This window comes from Ammodytes marinus (genome assembly GCF_949987685.1).
Source record: "Ammodytes marinus genome assembly, chromosome: 10".
Lineage (NCBI taxonomy): Eukaryota > Metazoa > Chordata > Actinopteri > Uranoscopiformes > Ammodytidae > Ammodytes > Ammodytes marinus.
In genome coordinates, this window is record NC_137214.1 from 23184382 (window position 1) to 23203830 (window position 19449).

Below are 19449 nucleotides of genomic sequence, written 5' to 3' on the forward strand. Positions count from 1 at the left end.
ATGTGGTACAGTGTGCCACAGTCAGTACATTTTCCTGATGGAAAATGTGTTAGAATTGTTCTTGTGGGCGAACAAAAAGATAGCAGGGAGTAATCCAACCAGGATTGGGTTGCGTGTGTGTGTGTGTGTTTACATTTTTGTTTAGTGAGTGTCTGTGTGTTTTTGTTTAGTTTGTTTGTGTGTGTGTGTGTGTGTGTGCGCGCGTTTGTTTTTGTTTAGTTTGTGTGTGATGCACAAGTAAATCGTACGTCAGACAGTCAAAAAAATAATAATTTGTACAGCGGCCACAGTTTCAGGCTCACTCTTGGACTGATTAGTCATGTGTATGATTCCAGCCAACTAGCCTTCAGGAATAGAAAGGAGCTTGCAGTGATGCTTGGTTACCTGCCAATGTGGACGGCGGTGTAGGCAAATTGGTAATCCTCAAGACATTTTTTTTTCTTGTGTGCGCTTTTCTTTTCATTCATATTGCCAACATCTTTATTGCCAAGCACACGTTACTGTGGTGTTTTTCCAGAGTTCTTCAATATTGTCCTCTTATTTTAGGCGGGTTTATAAACTGCTGCTGCTGCTGGCAACATCAGGTGCATCTGTCTGTTCCAGATGATTTCTTGCCTGTGAATGTTAAAGTGTTAATGAGCAGTGCACGGATATAAAAAGACATGACACATTACATATTAACCTGCTGAAGCTATAATACATCAGCATTTGATTTGTAATGGAGCATGTTTTCATCACAATGTTCCCTTAGCAGTAAGCTACAGAGTTAGCGTTTCAGGCCTAGGAAGAGACTCCAAATGCCAATATATATGTACGTACTGTACATAACAGCTGAGACTATTATGCCAGACTTAATCACACTTGTTAAATGTAGTGAGTTCCATGTGCCATTAATCTGAAGCACTCTGCAGGGGCGACTGAAGAGGCACCATGCTGATCTTTGTGGGCACGGTGGCACAAAAAAGCTTTGCCTGATATATAGCGGGTGTGGGGCTAGCTGTCCCAGAATAGCACCTGCTAGCAGACCCCCTGACGAGGGGGCAGGTGGTGATGGGGGGAGGGCGGGGGGGGTCGACGACGACAGACGACAGAGAGTGTGAAAACGAGCCAGTGCCATGCGCCACCACATCTGAAATCTTTCTTTTTCTTCCCCTGTGGATTCAAAGGCGCTCAAAATATTCCAGCTCTCACCTTGAAATGCTAATGCTAACACAGCACAGCGGCTAATAGACGGATTACATATTCTGAGGGGCTTGAATTGGCATTGTCTGTAGTGTGCTCTCTTCACCCCCATCCAGCTGGAGCTTAGGCATAGAGACAAATCTAGCCCACTCAATGTGTTAGTCTTTTGTCCTCAGCGAGGATGTTTCCAAATGTCATCCTGATGAAAAGCAATGTTGTGCGAGCAGAGGAGACCGGGCTGGCTGCTGCTTTTGTGTTGCAGTCTTCTCAATGGGACAGACAGGCGTGCACACACAGACACTGGGAATCACACTGACACACAGCCATTCATTTGCTCTCTATTCCCTCTCAGTCTCACACTCTCGATTGTCTCTCTTCCCTCTCTCTCTGTCTCTGTCTCTCTCTCGCTCTCTCTCTCTTGCTCTCTCTCTCTCTCCCACTGCACACCACGTATAGCTATCACCAGGGCTTGCTGGATTAACATAGTAATGTGCCTTGTTGCATCACACTGGCTGTAATCAATTACAACCGGTCATCAAGTGTGTATGGCTGCAGACATTTACACTGGTCCGCTGTTTGTTAATCATGTCCAACAGCATTTCATCTTTAGACCCCTTCAGTCTGCCATTTAAGAGAAGAAAAGAAGAAAATGGCAGACATGGAAAAACATGAGCACAAGAATTACTGAGAAACACCGCGTGCAAATAAATGTCCACTGCGGGGATTTGTCTCGGTGATGCCGGTACACACATGGATTCTGCCAACGTTCAGTTACACTCCACACACTGTGTCGTACAAAGAGAGAAGGGATATGAATGACTGAAATATAGCTGACGTTCTACTTTTAACCACCTACGGCGTGCCATATGTTTCTGGTAATTTTATGTGCGTTCAGATGGTTCAATCAACTAAAACTGTGCAAATAAACACTTTTTTTATGATTTGTTTACATATGTTTCAATTTCAGAAATGTATTAATGCAGCCTTTTCATTATTTTGCTCAGCAGTTGGCTGTTTTTTTAGTGTTACCAAAGGCTCTGTAGCGCAGATGTGCCTGATGTATTTAGTTCAGGTGTCACTGACTCTGAGGCCATGAGAACATTACTCATTTACGTGTAGAAAAATAAAAGCACAGGTGAAATGCTAGGCTTATGTTTACAGGAAAAACTGTCTCTGCAGTATTACTTTCAATAGATAGTTACTTCTCCCAAATAGAGTACATAGGATACTCCTGCTAAAAACACACACTTAAACTCACAAACTCTATGTATCTTCATCAGACTGCATCAACTTACACTTACTGGTAGCTCCCCAGATAGCCGTGTCTGTTTGCCTTTGTGTTTGACTACATGTCTGCCGCCTCAGACGTTGTGTAAGTTTTGACCTCAATTCATATCCGACTGCGTATAACAGAGTATGCGGCAGACACAGCTCTATGCAGTGCAGATTGTTCTAGACTGAGGAGTCTCAACACATCCAGGTTGCCGTCGCCAAAGAGCGGCGCATTGTCATTCCAGCAGTGACACACGGTGACCTTTTTAAATGGAATCCCTGTCCTGCCCGTGACCGCACCTGTCAATCGGTACAAGGAGGAGCCAGACGATCCAAATCTGACATTTGTTCTTTTAGTCAAGACATTGATCAGAAGAGGGTTTTTAGGCCAGATATATCCTCACAGGAGAAAGGAAGTATAGCTGAAATATCCACCGGCATTGTCTGAAATGTGAGAAATGCCTTTATGTGTAGGGGAAGGTGGGGTGATTTGTGCAACTTTTTACTCAAAGTGATTTTAAAGTGAGGCCTTGACAGTTATGTCTCCAACTCAAATATCTACATATAGTTCAGGATGTTGTGCATCCCTGGCAATAAAAACTTTGGATCTGGAATAAACTGTTTAAGAAATATAGCTTTCGGAAAAAAAGTTGTCTTGACGCACAAATCACCCCAGCGTCATTGTGTCACAATGACAAAGTCACCATCATCATCTTTCTGGCCATCTGAACTCTCATCAGTGGTGTCGTTAAGTGGAATTGAGATGTCACTCTCTTCTGAGCTACTGTAGACAATCACTTTCTTTTGGTGACCAGCGTATACAGCCATGCCACTGGCACAACTCTCAGAAATGTACTTTGCACTAGTTGCTCCGTGCTTGTGGAACCAACTGCCACCTGACAAATGTGATTCCCCCTACATTTCTGCCTTTAAATCAAGGCTCAAAACCCATATGTACACCCTGGTGTTTCCTCCCCATTAACTATCTTACCTCTGCACTACTATCTGTGTTTATGTGGATGTATGGGCTTTACGTCTTTTATTTTGGTTATTGTTATTGTACCTTCATTGTTTACCTACTGAATGCACTATGTACAGCACTTTGGACAGTGCAAACTGTCATAAATGTGCTTTTATAAATACATTTTACTTACTTACTTACTTATAACTCACCCAGGCCCTTGCGCACAAATCACCCCATCCCCAGAATTTTGGATAATAGGCATGATGCAGCAATTTAGGGTTGACATTGTGCTAACTATATAGACTCAAAGTGTAGCATACCAAAGCACTAAAACATGTGTCAAATGTTTTCAAACGTGTCTATAATTGTTCAGACACAATAATCAAAAAACCTTGATCATGGAAATTTTACTTTGAAAGGCAAAACACAGTTTTTTGAGCTTAAATGTGCTTATATCTTATTCCTTGTGTCTCCCTTCTTTACAGGATGAGTCAAATGGATGGCTCTTCTTAAATATGTGGTCACATTTCCAATTTCTTCCACGGTTTTCTAGAAACAAGGGGTTTTGCAACTTCCAAAACGCACAAATCACCCCACCTTCCCCTATATGATTTGTCCTTTGTAAAACAAAACTGTTAAAAAGTATTTCGGATTAACTGTGCTTTGCATTATTTTGGAAGTGTTTCAAGTACTAAGAAACAATATATAGTCCTAAGAAGATATTACTGAGGTAATGGAACTGTTTCAGATGCATTTACAGCTTGTAGTGTCACTACGGTATATGGCTTGCTACTGCTCAACTTCACCCACTGAGCTGTTCTCAAGCAATTGGGCAAATTCAAAGTCACAACTTTAACTTACATGGAGACTTCACAGATGCTGCACAAATAATTAATGGGCAAACAGTTTATTGGTAGCCTATATTTAAATAAGGGGATGCCATGGAAAAAAACTCCTCAAGGGATCTGTAGAACGCAAATAACACTAACACATTGCGTAGGATGAGCAGAAAGTAAAGAAAGAGGACTAAACATTGAGAAAAGGAGAACCGTACCTAGCCTGGCCTTTACTCTCCGAAATGTTACTCTTCCATGATCCCATACACACTAGTTTGTATCAAGTGGCATTTATAAGACTGCATTTCACTTTTGCTGACATATTTGTTAAATGCTGTATTGGCAGTATGTATTTTATTGCTATAACTCTGTACATTTTAGTAATTCTGTATTTAGCTATTTTGGCTCAATTGAATAAAAAAAGGTTGGGTTTTACAATTTTTTTTTTTCTTTTTTTAATCATTAGCACAAGTCATGTTGAACATTCAACTATTTGCTCTACTCCCAATGTGAAGCATTCAAGACTGTAATTGCGGGTTATGTCTTATCTGGGGTATAGCGTCTCAAAAATGGGCTAATTCCACAGTTTTGGATTTGGAGAGCTTTTTGCAATGCATGGTCAATCTGTCCAATTTCCCTGGCTGTCGCCATAAGCCTGGAGGCATTTGGGTATTAATCTCTAAGTAGTGGCAAGAGTGGCAACAAGGCTTAATTCATTTACTTAAGAGCTTTTCACGTGGGGTTTAAAAGTTAATAGGACGATCACTCCGTAGTGCATTTGATTAAACCCTCTTAATTACCCCAGGTATAATGGGCTATTAGCAAAAGGCCCAGTTGTAAAAGGGCAAGTGGGAGATGATTGTTTTTATGAGGTACTTTTGGTTCACCTCTTCCAATGTCAGGATTATACTGAATATTGAAATGGAGCCTAGTTCATCTTGCAGTGTGATACTCATGCATGGACGTTAATAGTATTGTAGGTTATGCTGTATCTAGGTTATTTATTTTTTGTATCTGCCTTTAAATTTGAACAAAGCTATTAAGGGCATATTAGGGGCAGGCACAAATTGGTTTATTATCATTATCAATATGAGCAGTTGAAGAGATGAGGTCTTTAAAAAAAATGAGTTATGGCTCAAAACAGCCTCCTTAAAGTCATTCATCTGTTCAATACCCATTTCTCATTATTCTTTCTTTCCCTCCCCTCCAGGCACTTTCTTTTTAAAACGGGCACAGGAACGACACCTTTCTTTGGCGCAGCAGCCCCTGGTTACACCATGGCGACGGGGACGGTATACTCAACGCCGGCGCGGCCTTTGCCCAGAAGCAGTCTGTCTAGAGGGGCTTTCAAGTTCAAGAAGTCCCCGAAACATTGCTCCTGGAAGTGCACTGCTCTGATCGCTGTGGGGATAGCTGTGGTTCTCTCCATCATTCTCTGCTACTGCATAGGTAAGGTTGAGCTCACACTTTACGAGTTTTGACACATTTTTCTACTTGTATCACATACACAAGAAGGATGTACATTGATTACCTGTTTTACCATTTATTAGAGCTACACACCAGTTATCTTTTTCTCTTTTACACACACATCTTCAGAGTCAGAACAATACTTAGTAAAGATTTAATTTTAACTTGAACGCTTAAATGCTTGATAATTGTTGACTCACTTGAGACTCCCTGAAGTCCTGACCTGACACTTGAAAGTCAAGCAAAGCATTCACGGTGCCTGTTCTGAGACCTCGACAAAATCACTTCATATTTTATTATCAGACCTAGGCTTTAAAGTAACTTGTCGCAGCAATCGATTAAAAAAAACAATTGAAAAAGCTTTTAAAGGAAAATGTCAAAATCATAAACCATGGCATTTTAATGGTCAACAATTCAGTGGAAGTATTTCCATCCTCTCTTGCAATTTGTTTGGGAGGACTTATGAGTTGGACTTTAAAGCTTGATTTTGATGCAGCCTTTAGGACTGTATGCCTTGCTTGTGTCTCTCTTTCCGTCCCAATCATAGCTGTATCACTTTGACCTTCATTGTTTTCCCAAGGGTTCTTCATGTGGATGGGTTCTTCAGTTGACAGCAAGTCAGCCTCATCAGCTCAATGACACGCTCCTACTAGTCTTTTATCTACAGCTGTCTTTCAAACTTTCGGGCTACACCAGCACCATGGCAGTAATCAAGTCCTTCTCTTTTCCTTCTTGCGGTAGTCCACTGATATCGACAGTGCCTCATCATGTCTAAAAACTGTTCAGGACGTGAACATCTTCTCTTACCCCATTTCAACCGAGGCAGTTTGAAGTGCCTGTATCTCAATGTTGTTCCTTGCATTTTGACAACAACATGCTTTTTATTGTGCTGGTCTAGAACCAAGGACTTCAGTGCGTACCGGACTAACAGGAAGAATAAAAATGTGTGGTTGTCAATTTTGAAAAAGTGTCTAAGACATAATCGAAGCATAACCTGGGCGAGCAAAGATGTACACAATAACATACAGAATTTGGTCTCTAGCTTGCGGCAAAGAAAAACAGTTCTGGTTCACAAGTTGAGTCAACTCCGGTACGGCACCAGCACCAGCTCACAACTAAAGAACTAGGTCCGCGTTTGTGTAAAGGTAGTATCTGCAAACTGCCTACCTTACCAGATACTCTAGACATAGCTTACTGTGGCCTTCATTCTTTAATACTAAAACAAATCAATCTCATTGAGCAGACAAAATGAACTACTGCATACACCGAGGCTTTGGCAGAAAGGCAACCTCTGAATGCGTGTTATTGTGGGATGTGGAGATGCGGCACAAGCTGTCATCTGTGTGTCCATGAAGTCCACCAGCAGTTTCTCGTGCCATAAGTGATGTATTGCTTTCAGTTCTAGGGAGAGACATCATGACTCCGCTATCTGCACTATAGCATTAGACAATCTTCAGACATGTCATTCGGTCAGTGGAACCAGCGATAGACAAGCTGCCTGCCTAGAGTGAATGGAGCCGGGATGCCTCTTTATCTCTATGAAGTTTGATATCTCTGCCAGGAGTATTTCTATTTTACTGCCTTTTTCTCCCTTTTTTCAGAAATTACAGATGTCCCGATATGATTCAGAGGCATCCGTCTGACTATAGGCTCTCAGTCAGATATGCAGACACAGACCCAGTAACAGTTTCCCAGCAAGAGATTTCTGTCTGTTCCCCCTTTGACAGGAGGCTGTGCATCATTCCCACACTTCTGATCCACCGGCTCACAGTACGACAGACAATTTATGTCCTCGGGGCTTGCTGTTAAAAGGCCTGGCAGGGGAGGTTCAAATGGCCAGCACGCAGATGGCAACGTCAAAATGAAACACAGGTTGAGGAGCTGAACTCTTTTTTTTTTTTTTTCTGTCCCAAACTTTAAAAGGAAGAAAGGCCTTGGTCCACCAAGCCTTTGTTGTACTATAGACCCAAAACCTGCTCCTTCTGTCAAGCAGGAAATGCTTTTATCTCACTCAGGAAGAGACCCCCACCCCGCTCCATATTCTTTGGGCAATATTTCCTATCAGACGGCTTTCAAAGTTTTTTTCTTTTCTTTTTTCTTTTTTTACAGCCTGTGTCAAAGCTGACTTCTTGCTAACCTTTAGAATCTTGACCACAGCCATAAAACTGTTGTAGATTCATCTCTCCGCGTGCCCTCCCTTGTCATCCAAGCCCTTAATCTCCGCACTGTGCCTTTCTCCCTGAGCGGATATATAAGTATTCATCCAGCTTGGAGGCAGCAGGAAATGTGACACAGTTGTATAAGGAGAAATATGGGGTTGTTGGGGGAGATCCTATAACGCGTGTTTTATTGGTGAACAGAGAGCCGGTACTGCTCTCTTGCAGGAGAGGTCATAAATAAGCTATATCAATATCCATATTCACAATCCCTTTATTGACTTAACTGCTTTGTGGCCTGTTGTCATTCATGATCTTGTGTCGTAAAATGAGTATGGATATATACGCTTTTTTTATTTTATAGCTTAGCTGCTCCTTCGTGTGTAGGAATCAGTTGCTATTTTTTATTTGCACTTGTGCTCATGACGGATCAGCTCAGTTTACACAGTGGAAACGAGCAGAAGCAGTCATTTGTTCAGCTGTTGTGTCGCTGATAGTTTCTAGCAGATTGGATTCATTTACAACAATTTCACCCCACCAATCACAGACGTGTTTAATTGCAGACCTGTCGGATGTGGGAGAATTGTATGTCATGGCTTTTTTTCCCCAGAGTGTGTGTGTGTGTGTGTGTGTGTGTGCCTGATGCTGCGAGTGAGCTAAACAGATGCAGCCCTATACTGCTTGCCCCCAGGTGTCTGCGAGTGTTTCCTCCACTTCCTCTCTCGTTCATCCGTGGCCAATTCACCTGCCAGGTGTAATGACTGAAATAGCTAGCAATGTGTATGCTCATATACCCTATAGGTTTCCACTGCCACCTCGCACGGTTCCCGATTGTACAAAGACAAACTCGATGACAAAGACAGTCACACACCTGCATCTGTTGTGTCAAAATGGGGACTGTTTCTGTGTGTTTCCTTTATGAAAAATATTTTTCAATTGTTATCTTGTTCCCCAAACTGAGGTTTCAAACTAGTATGCCTCATGCAATTCTAAAAAAACGGTTCGGAGGAAATGTCTTTCATTAAATTAATTTGAGGAATAGCATTCATAGCAGTCACTGCACTACGACAAAATCAGCTCCGGTAATTTCAAATAAGGCCATCATGCTGAGGTGAGTCTTTTCAGTTCCAATTCTGCAAACAAGACTGATTGGAAAGATTTCAACAATTGTTCAAATAGAGGGAGGCCAATCAGGACCCAGTCCAGCTTTCGTGCTCTGAGTGGGTGCAGAAACACATGCTGGTTTTTTGGAAGTGCACTTTATATTGAACTGCACCAATGAAACCAATTGTTTTTTTTGGTTGTTTTTCTTTCTTACATTCTCCTCTTGAATGTGACTCATGTGGAGAATGTATTGATTCAAAGTGTTCTCAAAAGAAGAAGGAATTATGTTGTGTTATCAGTTGCGGTTTCTTCCTAATTTAGGAAGAAACTGGTTACCCTAAAACCTTTTATCACCTAAATGTAATCTGTCTGAAAAAAAGGAAAAGAATAATTTTGGGGTTTCATGTGTTTTTTTAGTTAAGGCTAGTTATTATAGTGATGGCTTTCATCTGTTGTTGACATGGGGTGCACTTTTGGTTTTAACACGGCTTCAGCAGTTACCAGAGTACAGTGGATGATGCAGGAAGGTCCAGTTGTCACTGATCATGACTGTGAGGGAATGTTCGTCCTTAAGTATAGTTAATATTAGCCTAATTTTAAACATGAATAGTTCATTTATGCTTGTGTGTCTGTCTATCTCTAGACACTAGGTCAGCCTTGTAGCCTGTTCGGAGACACTTTGGCCAGCTGTATAGATAGAGTCTCATCTCCTTAGACTCCAGAATGTTATGGTTCACTGTGTTCAGCTCTGACCCAAAACATTGGTACGCTTGGGGCCCGAGCCGGGGAGGTGGTAGAGATAGCATGAGGTTAATACACTGCTCTCAGGAAGTGTCTGCCGGAACTGAATCGCAAGTCACCCGAGTTGCAGTCGGGTTCTACTTGGCCAAGCCTGTAATAAATATTGCTTCATAATTCATCCAAGTATCCTGAAATATTCTTCCACCTGAGTTGACCTCTAACCCTAAAAGAACTTGCTTCACAATGACTACTGTGTTTGGGGAAAGGGACTGCTTCTGAGCGTAATCTAATACTAACGGAAGGTGACATTGAGCTTGCTTCCATTACCACACGACTGTAAAAAACAGGTGGTTGTTGGAGACATTTTCCCCAAAATACAGGATAGTCTTGCTCTGAGCCTCGCAGCTAGTATAGAGTCCCGAGGGGATATTTTCCGTGGAGATGTAATGATGGTCCCAGCATAAAACAACGTTTATTTCAATATTTTTTAGGCTTTTAAGCTCTAAGTTGTTGTTGGCACACTTTGAGTCCAGATGGGCCACCTCTCTGTTTGGTATATGGACTAATTATGATTGGGGGACAATGGCCATTAGAATGCCGTCCTTTGCATATTTTAACAGGGAGCACTGAAGAGTTTTTATACTCCAGTCATGTTTTTCTATTTTAATGCCATAGGTTACTTACCTTAATATTATTATTTTATTTTCTCTTGAAAATAAAGATATGTGGCTTTCACCTGTATGATTATTAGCACTCTGTTTTTCCAAGTAACAGCACCCCCAAGAATAATGTGAATAGGATGGGGGGATTCTGCCGGAGAGCAACCAATAGGATTAATTTGGGGCTCATGTGTACATTTTCCAGCGCAGGAGTGTTTGTGCCCCTCTAAACTATGTGGATGTCAAGAGCTCAGACAAATATGTTGTAAACCTACAAATTCACCCTCCCAGTCAATGTCAGTGAAGGTGTGTCGCAGAGGCAAAACATTTTCACTTTAGAGATTTACAGCTAGCTTGTTCAGAAAAGAGAATTGCTCGTGGTCCATAAATGATAATTGGATAATCATTTATGCAAATTGTGAGATTGAGGGCTGTTCACCTCAAAGCAATTTGTTGATGAGATAAGTAGGGATTCAGGGCCTGGTGCACTAAGAGCATGTGAAGAGGGGAAGGCTTGCAGGTGGTTCGGTGGTGTGTGTGTGTGTGTGTGTGTGTGTGTGTGTGTGTGTGTGTGTGTGTGTGTGTGTGTGTGTGTGTGTGTGTGTGTGTGTGTGTGTGTGTGTGAGTGTGTGTGATTCACACTAGACTAGAGCACACCGCCAGCAGACAGTTTCCTCTCTGGTGGAAGGCTGGGGATAGTGGGAGTGATGGAAGTGCACAATGTTTCGCTGCGCAGAGTGTCTGGACTTATCGTGTTAAATGAACTAGAATCCATCAAGACCCAAGCGAGTTGAGAAGTTTTTTTTACACTGACTTTTACTTTTTTCCAGGCAAATGGTTTTTCATTTTGGGTTAATACTCCATCCATGTTTTCCAATTGATTCCTTGCCATTTGGGACCTGGCTCAGCACAAAACTAAGGCTTATGTGGAGCCTCTCCATTGTTAAAAAGCCACCATTATGTTAGATTAATAAATGAAAATATTTACACAGTAAGCAGTTTGGAAACAGTTTGATTTTTAAATGTAGGCGTTTTTTTTTTTTTTTTTTTAACTAGGCCAAAGAGAATGCACTGTATGAAAGGGACAAATGTTTATATATTAACCGAATTTGTCCAAGGTTGTGTTACGTTCCCCATTCTTCTCTCTCTCTCTCTCTCTCTCTCTGTCTCTCTCTTGTTCCCTCTCTCTCAATTGAATTCAGTTGAATTCAGATTTATTAGCATGACTGTTCAAATACAACAATGTTGCTAAAGCTTTTACAAAGGTGTTTAAAAAAACTCAGAATGATTCATTCAATTGTATGTAAGAATGCAAAATACACATGTAGAGGAAAGAAAACATTGAAAGTAATAAATAAATAAATAAATAAAACGAGAGTAAAGCACACATTGTCATGTATTTTAGATTGATAACAAACTAACAACACTAAACAGCAGCAATGACTATTACAATGATCATTCTCCTTCTATTTCTCTCTCTCTCTCTCTCTCTCTCTCTCTCTCTGGTGAATTGGTTGATTGGTTGCATCAGTGTTGATGTTGATAAGAATCTGGTTGAAGGATGTTAAAAGCATGATCACAAGAGCGTCAAGAAATCACATCACAGATTGGGAGGCACTGTCAGACTGATCCATTCCCATTGTTCAGAAAAGACAGACTTGTCAAAAAGTATTGATGGGGCAGTCATCATTCATTTTCTGTTGCTGGTGTGTTTCACCTGCTTCTTAATATGGATTATGTCACTGAGGGCCAATGCTGGCTGAATGTAGTGGGTAGCTAAATATGATCTAAAGTTGTATTATTTGATTAAAATTCGAGTCATAGATCAAAGGAAAGTGCTGATGCCACAAATATTCATAGGCAGGCTTAACAAAAACACAGCAAAACAAACCAACAAACAAACAATAAAAAAAAAACAAGCACATGGCCTATTTCTTGACTACACGCTGACTACTTTTTCCATTGCTCTTTTGGTTCTCCTTCACAATTGATATTCTCCCTGGCTCCCCGCATCCACTTCTCAAGTTATTTGCTGAAGTCAATATCCATCATGCCAGGGAGAAAAGTTCCTCCTCTCAAACAGATCAAATGGTCGGAAATCAAAATGCCTCCTCAGCATGTTCCCCCCCCGGCGGGTGACTTTGAAGGAGATTGGCCCTCTCGCTGCGCTCCACGTAATGCACCTTGGCCCTCCCCCGGAGCAACAAGAACACACTTTGATTGCATCCAATCCAGTGACAATGAAGCAAGGTGGCTCAATGAAAAGCCGGACACAGTTCTTGTTATTGAAGAGGAGTAGAGGGAGTGTTTCGGCATCTTAGCCTTTTCACTTGTTCCTCTTGTGTCTTAATAAACTGCCTTACACACCTTTTTTTTCTTTTTCTCTTTTAAGTCACTGGCTTTCTGTCTCTTCTTCTGTCCCTCTTTCAAACACATCCTCTGTCCTCCCTGCTCTGTGTTTGATTTGGAAACCTGTCCAATCCAAAGTAAAAGCCTTGAGTCGAAATAGAAATTCAACCCTACAGTAGCTGTTTGTGCGCAGACACTCTCAGACACGTTAATGAACAGCACTCCCAAAGGAAACATGCAGCAACATGGTTCCTAGGTATTGATTGGAATGACTTTGTCTGGCCTCTATCAGCGCCATGTTTACACAAAGGCCACCCATGGCAGAGTGGTAGCCTCCAAAACAAAAATGAGAACTGAATTGTGGGAATTTAAACAGTTGGGTTTTTTCTTTTCTTTCTGCCTGCATTGAACCCATCCATGTTGCCCTCCCACTGGCCTTTTGTACATAAGTAGCTTGATTGTTTTCATGCGTTTGTTTGCATTATTTGTTTATCCATTTTCCTGCAAGCCCATGCAGCTTTTTTTGTGTGTATTTCACAGCAATGCACCTTTTCGGCCTCAATTGGCAGCTCCAAGAGTTGGACAACCAGCCGGCTTTTGAAAACGGAGGAGTTGGGAAGACAGGGCCCACACAGTCGAGCGTAGTGACAGCTCTGGCCGCTGACGGTGAGGAAATGAAAGACTGACATCTTGAATCAATGGCTAATTAAAGGTGCACTATGCAGTTTCAGGGGAGGGAGATTTGTTTACGTTTGCAGAGCCTGCAGTTAGTTTACAAAGCATATTTTCTCTACATGATATGCTTAGCATTGAAACTGTATTGAAAATCCAAACGTAAAGACTAGAATATGTTTGTAAACAAAACTGTGGGACCTGCTCCTGTGAAACAATCACTTTTCACGTAGTTTTATAACTTCAAACTGTGTTCCCGGTCGGATCCAATTTTCCTGTGAGGAAAGTTTGTTTATTCAGTAATGAGAATATACATTGGCGAATGTTCACTTCTCTGACACACACCCAAACTTCCATAGTGCACCTTTAATATGTTTAGTATTAATGTGGAAGATTATTACTGTTTCTTTTGGTCAAGGCTATTATCATTGCTTTTTGAACGCACAGTAAATTGTGCTATCGGGTCACTGTTTTTCCTGACGGGGAATTTAGAAATAAGGCAGAATGTAATAAATGCTTATTCAAATTAAAAGCAAATTTAAAAAAAAAAAGGTTAAAAGAATCTTCAAAGAACCAAAACGCAAATTAATTAAATTGAGTAAAGGCTCAAAGAATGAGATTATTAAAACAGACAGACTGCAATAGAAAACCATTCAGTGGGAAGAATGAATAAAACGCCCCGTCAATCTTTAGTTTATAGAGATCTTTCACCTTCTGAATATTAATGGACTTATTCCAGACAGCTTGTACTGCTCAAACATGATGTTGGACGATTGTGCAGTCAACAACACGCAGGCATGGGAATTTCTGCTCACCTTTACAGCAGAAGCCACCAAATTAATCTCCCGAGCGCTGTATTTAGAATGCACGACCACGTAAAGCATTAATTGAGTTGAGTAGGCCAGGCAAAAGCTCAATTGTTTAAACTGGGCTAGATTTAAATCCTCATAAGCACTGCTAATTAAGATGGCACAAGGCAGGTTTTGGACTGTTTAAAAGCAATCAATAGCCGGCTATTATTCTCCCCAGAGGTAAACTTGGCTCGCCGTCTTCACTTTGACTGAAGCTAAAGTGACAGACAATGGCCTCATTACACACACACACACACACACACACACACACACACACACACACACACACACACACACACACACACACACACACACACACACACACACACACACACACATACACACACACACACACACACACACACACACACACACACACACACACACTGGGGGATGCAAATAATAGAGGTCTGGCACAAACAGGTACAATCACAGCTGAAGCTATGTACAGGTCGACACACACCGAAACACTTTCACAGTAGCAAAGGTTAAGTTGTGATTGTGTGTTGCACGGGGGGAGGAGGGGGGGGGGGCTCTGCGTCATCCACCAACCTAACAAGTTAAAAGGTATTGCCACAGTAAATTCTAAAGAGCACAGCTGGTTCCTTGTACAATATATCTTTAGATGGCAGGGACTTGAAAGCACTTTGCAGATATTTCTTCTTAACAATGAAATCTATTCCTGTAATAGCACCTTGTAGACTACAGTTTTTCATGTGCGCATGAGTCATATTTAAAGTTGCCATTTCACCATCTTTGGAGCGCTGTAAGGACACAGTTTAAGGACATTATTCGCCAAATTGTTTTGATTTGCGGTTATTGCTCTGGCAAGGTAGCACTCAGAATGTCTGACAGATTCCATTTAGACCTTATCTGAGATGAAGACTTACTCTATATGAGTCACCAAGACCAGAGAAAATATGGGAGAAGCGGCCAGTTAGTCTTATAAAAAGCCAATTAAATCTGCTCTTTTTTTTTTGTTCAGGGGGCAGTGCATCGTGGTCCAAGGGGAACCATTACTTGTAATCATGTCTTGCTTGGTCTTAGCTCATTTGGAAGAGATAAAACTATCTTGTTGTTAAGAGTTCAGACCCGGCTTGAATAATATTGCGCCGGAAAGCAAATGATAGAATGCAACATTCACTGATATCCAGAAATCAAATACTTTTTTATAAAAAAAAATGAGTCAATATAAGTGGTGTTAATACACAGGCTCTGTAAATTGGATGAAAAAATGGATACGTAAACAAAGGGGGCCAACTATGGAATTTTTTATAAGTGCACACACAGGTAGCGGATCGGGTGTACATAGTCACTGATTTAAAAAAAAAGTTTTGACAACAAATTGCTGACTCCATCTTTAAGTTGATGGCATGAAAGTCTCTGTGACTACTGATGTCACCTTAACTGTGTTCTGTTTTGATTGTGTAACACCGTGCATAATCTGGTGGGGTGTGTTTCCGTCTCTTAGGTAGGACTACTAGTGTGCTTCATCAGGAAAACAACTCCATCGACACTGGGCAGGTGGACATAGGGAAGAAAGCGGGTCAGAGTGTGCCACCAGGGGTGTTCTGGCGTTCTCAGTTGAGCATGGAGGAACCACGCTTCCTCAAGTTCAACATCTCCGTACAGAAGAACGCACTGATTGGAGTCTATGGACGAAAGGGACTTGTACCATCTCACACTCAGGTAAAGCGTTTTTTTATTTTTTTTTATTAGGTATATTTCTGTGATCTTAGAGACGAAACGGTGGCCTTGTCACTCTTCAAAGCGTAACTATGTAACAAGTGAACAAAAAAATAGCATCTTCTTTCTTTTAAAAATTAAAAGTTCATAAGCAATAAAACACACATTTCCTTAATTAAATAAACATAAGGGTTTTTCAACATCCTCTTTCCACAAGATTTTGCTGTCTTTAAACCTGCATGATATATTTGTTTCAATATACTGTATATATACAGTATCATCTTATAAAACTGTGATGCTGATCTGCGTCTGTCTGCCATGTGGAGTTAAGAATGTAAATGTACAGCTTTTTTTCACTGATTTGTCCGGAAATGACCTAGCTATCTAAGAGTGGGTGAAATGCTCCATAGAGCTGAGGAGAATTGCAGAGTTTATAATAATAATATGTCTCAGCTTGTTAATCGCCACAAGCGACCCCTTTCACAGTAAATGTAGCGATGTGATCAGTTGTTAATAGAAGACATTGAATTTAGCGGCTTTCAAGATTTAAAGAGGCCATTCCCCTGTTACTTAGTGGATGAAATGTGCATTAAATAAAAAAAAAACAGCATCAAAAAATGGAAAGCACATTTTTTAATAGCGTTCCTATACCTGCCCTTAAGAAATCCCTTTTTTCAATTCTGGACATGTATCAATTTACACATTAGAACTGGGAACTATTTTAGTGTCAGTTCTGTCCACTCATTCTCGATGTTCCCTGTGTGTGGGCATGCACGTCTTTCACTTCCACTAAATGTTTGCCATTTGCAAATTGAAGTGTTTCCAAAATGTCTGATGTGTCACTTGAATGGCATTTCTGGCCATCCGAAAGTCCAGTGTCTGGTGGGGGCCGATGGAAGCACTCAGACAATGGCCATTTTCCACCACACTTGACTGCAAAAGCTCTTAGCTTCACCTTCTTGTCATTCTCTTTTAGTGAAGATGGGCTTCACTCAAGTGTAGACAGATAGGTCCACTCATTCATGGAAGAAAGTCAGATCCGAGTGACAACGGGTGGGCTGGATTGCACTTTCAAGGTGAAAAAGAAAGAAGTCCATAAAAATCAAAGACCAAAGGGAACTAATTTACAAAACACTATGTTTGCGTCTCGGGCAATTGTTGCACAAACACTCAAGCTTGTCAATGCCGGACACTGTGTCCATTCTAACCACCTCTTAATTACATACTGTTCAGGGACCAGGCGCAGCAATCAATGAATTTACTTAACTGAGCATGAAAGACCCCGTTGAAAGATATTGACTGTTTGTCGTATACACAACTTGGAAGACAAGACAACACTTAAGTGAAAGAGCCTTTCCACCTTTGTCAAACGCAGACTTCCTCCCGTCTGCTATTGAGTGTCTGTCTCTACTGATACAAACCAAACAAGTTGGAAGAAATAAAGAAAACTTCTGCAGTTTTTTTTCCTTCTTAAGAATTTGCACTTTGTTGTTATCAAGACCCAGACTCAAGTTCACTCAATCAGGAGGTTGAAGAATTTACAGGCTCTCAATGTTTCTTCTCTTGTCCGCGGGGCATGCAGGCAGCGGACTCTCCACGCTTGGTCTCTTGCCTGTTATTTCTGGTGTTGTTGAAATTAGTTGGGGTGGTGTGTGGAGGGGTGGGAGGGTAAGGGGGGCTTTCACAACGACTAATCTAGATGTATGCACTTGGCCAGGAGGTTTAGGGCTCTTGGGATTAACTATTTTTATTACTTCCCCCCTCAGCACAAAGAAGTTGACTTCCGCCAGGTTAATATGCCTCCCGTGCCCCCCTGTGTTACTCAAAGGGGTTTAAATCACAGTGTTGACTTCACCTGCCCCTCGCTTAATGCTCTCTTTCCTGTCGTTTGCAAGGCAACTGAAAGGTTGCTGGAGTCCATGTTTTCCACATTCCAGGGATCTAAATCTGGTTTTAATAGATTTTTTTGTGTCCCCTTTTTTTCAGCCATTCTTTTGATTGTCTTTTGTGTTAGCATGAGGCTAGACGCTGTGCGTATACCGACTTAAATCTGTATTTTAAAATAACAAGATGACAGATACAATTCACTGAAATATGTCCAGCTTGTAACGTTCTTAAAATCTTACTGAACATTTGCCATCAAATTGAAAGCAACACCAGCATTTTTTCTGGCCACCTGATTATTGTATGCCCCTTATTTATTCCTCTTTAGCTTTGGTTTGTTCACCAACTACTCTTGAGGAAATAAAAAAAATTGTTGTTGCTTTTGTTAACTTGGTGTGTCATTTGTGTGTTTTTGTAACGATCTGGAAAATCCTAAAAAAATGAATATTTGATTCGCATTTGATTCAATGTTATCTATAAAAAAAAATTGATAAGTGCAGCTTTAAAATAACTAATTTTGCAATTTTATTAGTAGTATAACACATTTTTATGGGACTCGTTTCCTATATCCTGTTACATTATTTATGATGGGGATCTTGAGAGGGGTGATCTGAAAGGATATTTTGCATTTCCCCTTTTTTTCTCTCACTTCGTTTTTTATTACTGGGCGCATGTTTACAGCTGTTCCTGCGACTGTATATGAGCATGGTGGTTATTGTCAAATACAGTGTACAGGGTCCTATTGATTCAATATAATACACATTCGAATGATATGCTACTTATTTAAAGCTATTTGAAACTTAAAAAGAAAAATATCAATTATTTATCAGGCAAACATCAAAGACTTTCAAGTTCCATACTGATTTGAATCCAAGCTCTTCTGAAACTAGTGCCAATATGTATGCAGTACAACTCCATGTATGCCCACACAGACTACACTATAGGCTCAGTTCATATCAGTGTAGCAGTAAACAACTGATTTGACCAGGGGGATCTGTCTGCATCTGCTGCTCTCCTCTCTGCAGCCTATAGCCTGTTTGGGGGGATTGCTGGGATGTGTTACAGTGTTTTCTGCTGCAGTGCTCCGTACCCTACAGCTTCTGTCAGAATGAGGTTCAGGCGTTGAGCAGGTGTACTGAAAGCAGATGCGCCGTTTTACTCGATTCACTTGGCAGGCATGACTTGTTACTCTCCTTGTTTACCCCGCAAATCAATGTTTGGAAAAAATATATAGAGAGAGAGAGACTGTTATGCCGCAATCTCAACATAAAGGAAAGAAAAATAAGCTTGGGGTATTTTGCTTCATAATGTACTGTGTATGTAGCTACTAGATATACTGTAAACTTGTTTCAAACTTGAAACATTCTGACCTTACCAGCAAGGATATTTTTGACTTGAATTCATTGTGGAATTCAATTCAGGGAGTCCTGGATACAAACATCAAAACAGGCATTAAGATATTTAAATCATTAGTTACAATTTCTGTATGTAGACAATGTTAATGTTTTTACTGGTTTATCCTATGTTTTGTATTTTGTACAGGTACACTAGCAGTGAATAACTCTGAATTTCAAGTGTCTGCATCTACACAAGACATTATCTATGTTAATTTAACAGATTAAAATA

The 19449-nt window shown here is 40.8% G+C and overlaps 1 protein-coding gene across 1 annotated transcript in view; it reads left to right on the forward strand.

The window, feature by feature from the left end:
* Positions 1–19449, forward strand: part of LOC307256128 (teneurin-3) — a 126509-nt gene that overhangs the window by 54141 nt on the left and 52919 nt on the right. Inside the window, exons 3-5 of the mRNA XM_080035008.1 lie at positions 5465–5703; positions 13271–13396; positions 15725–15942. Of these exons, the coding sequence (XP_079891134.1) occupies positions 5465–5703; positions 13271–13396; positions 15725–15942 (583 nt within the window). The remainder of the gene's footprint in view (positions 1–5464; positions 5704–13270; positions 13397–15724; positions 15943–19449) is intronic.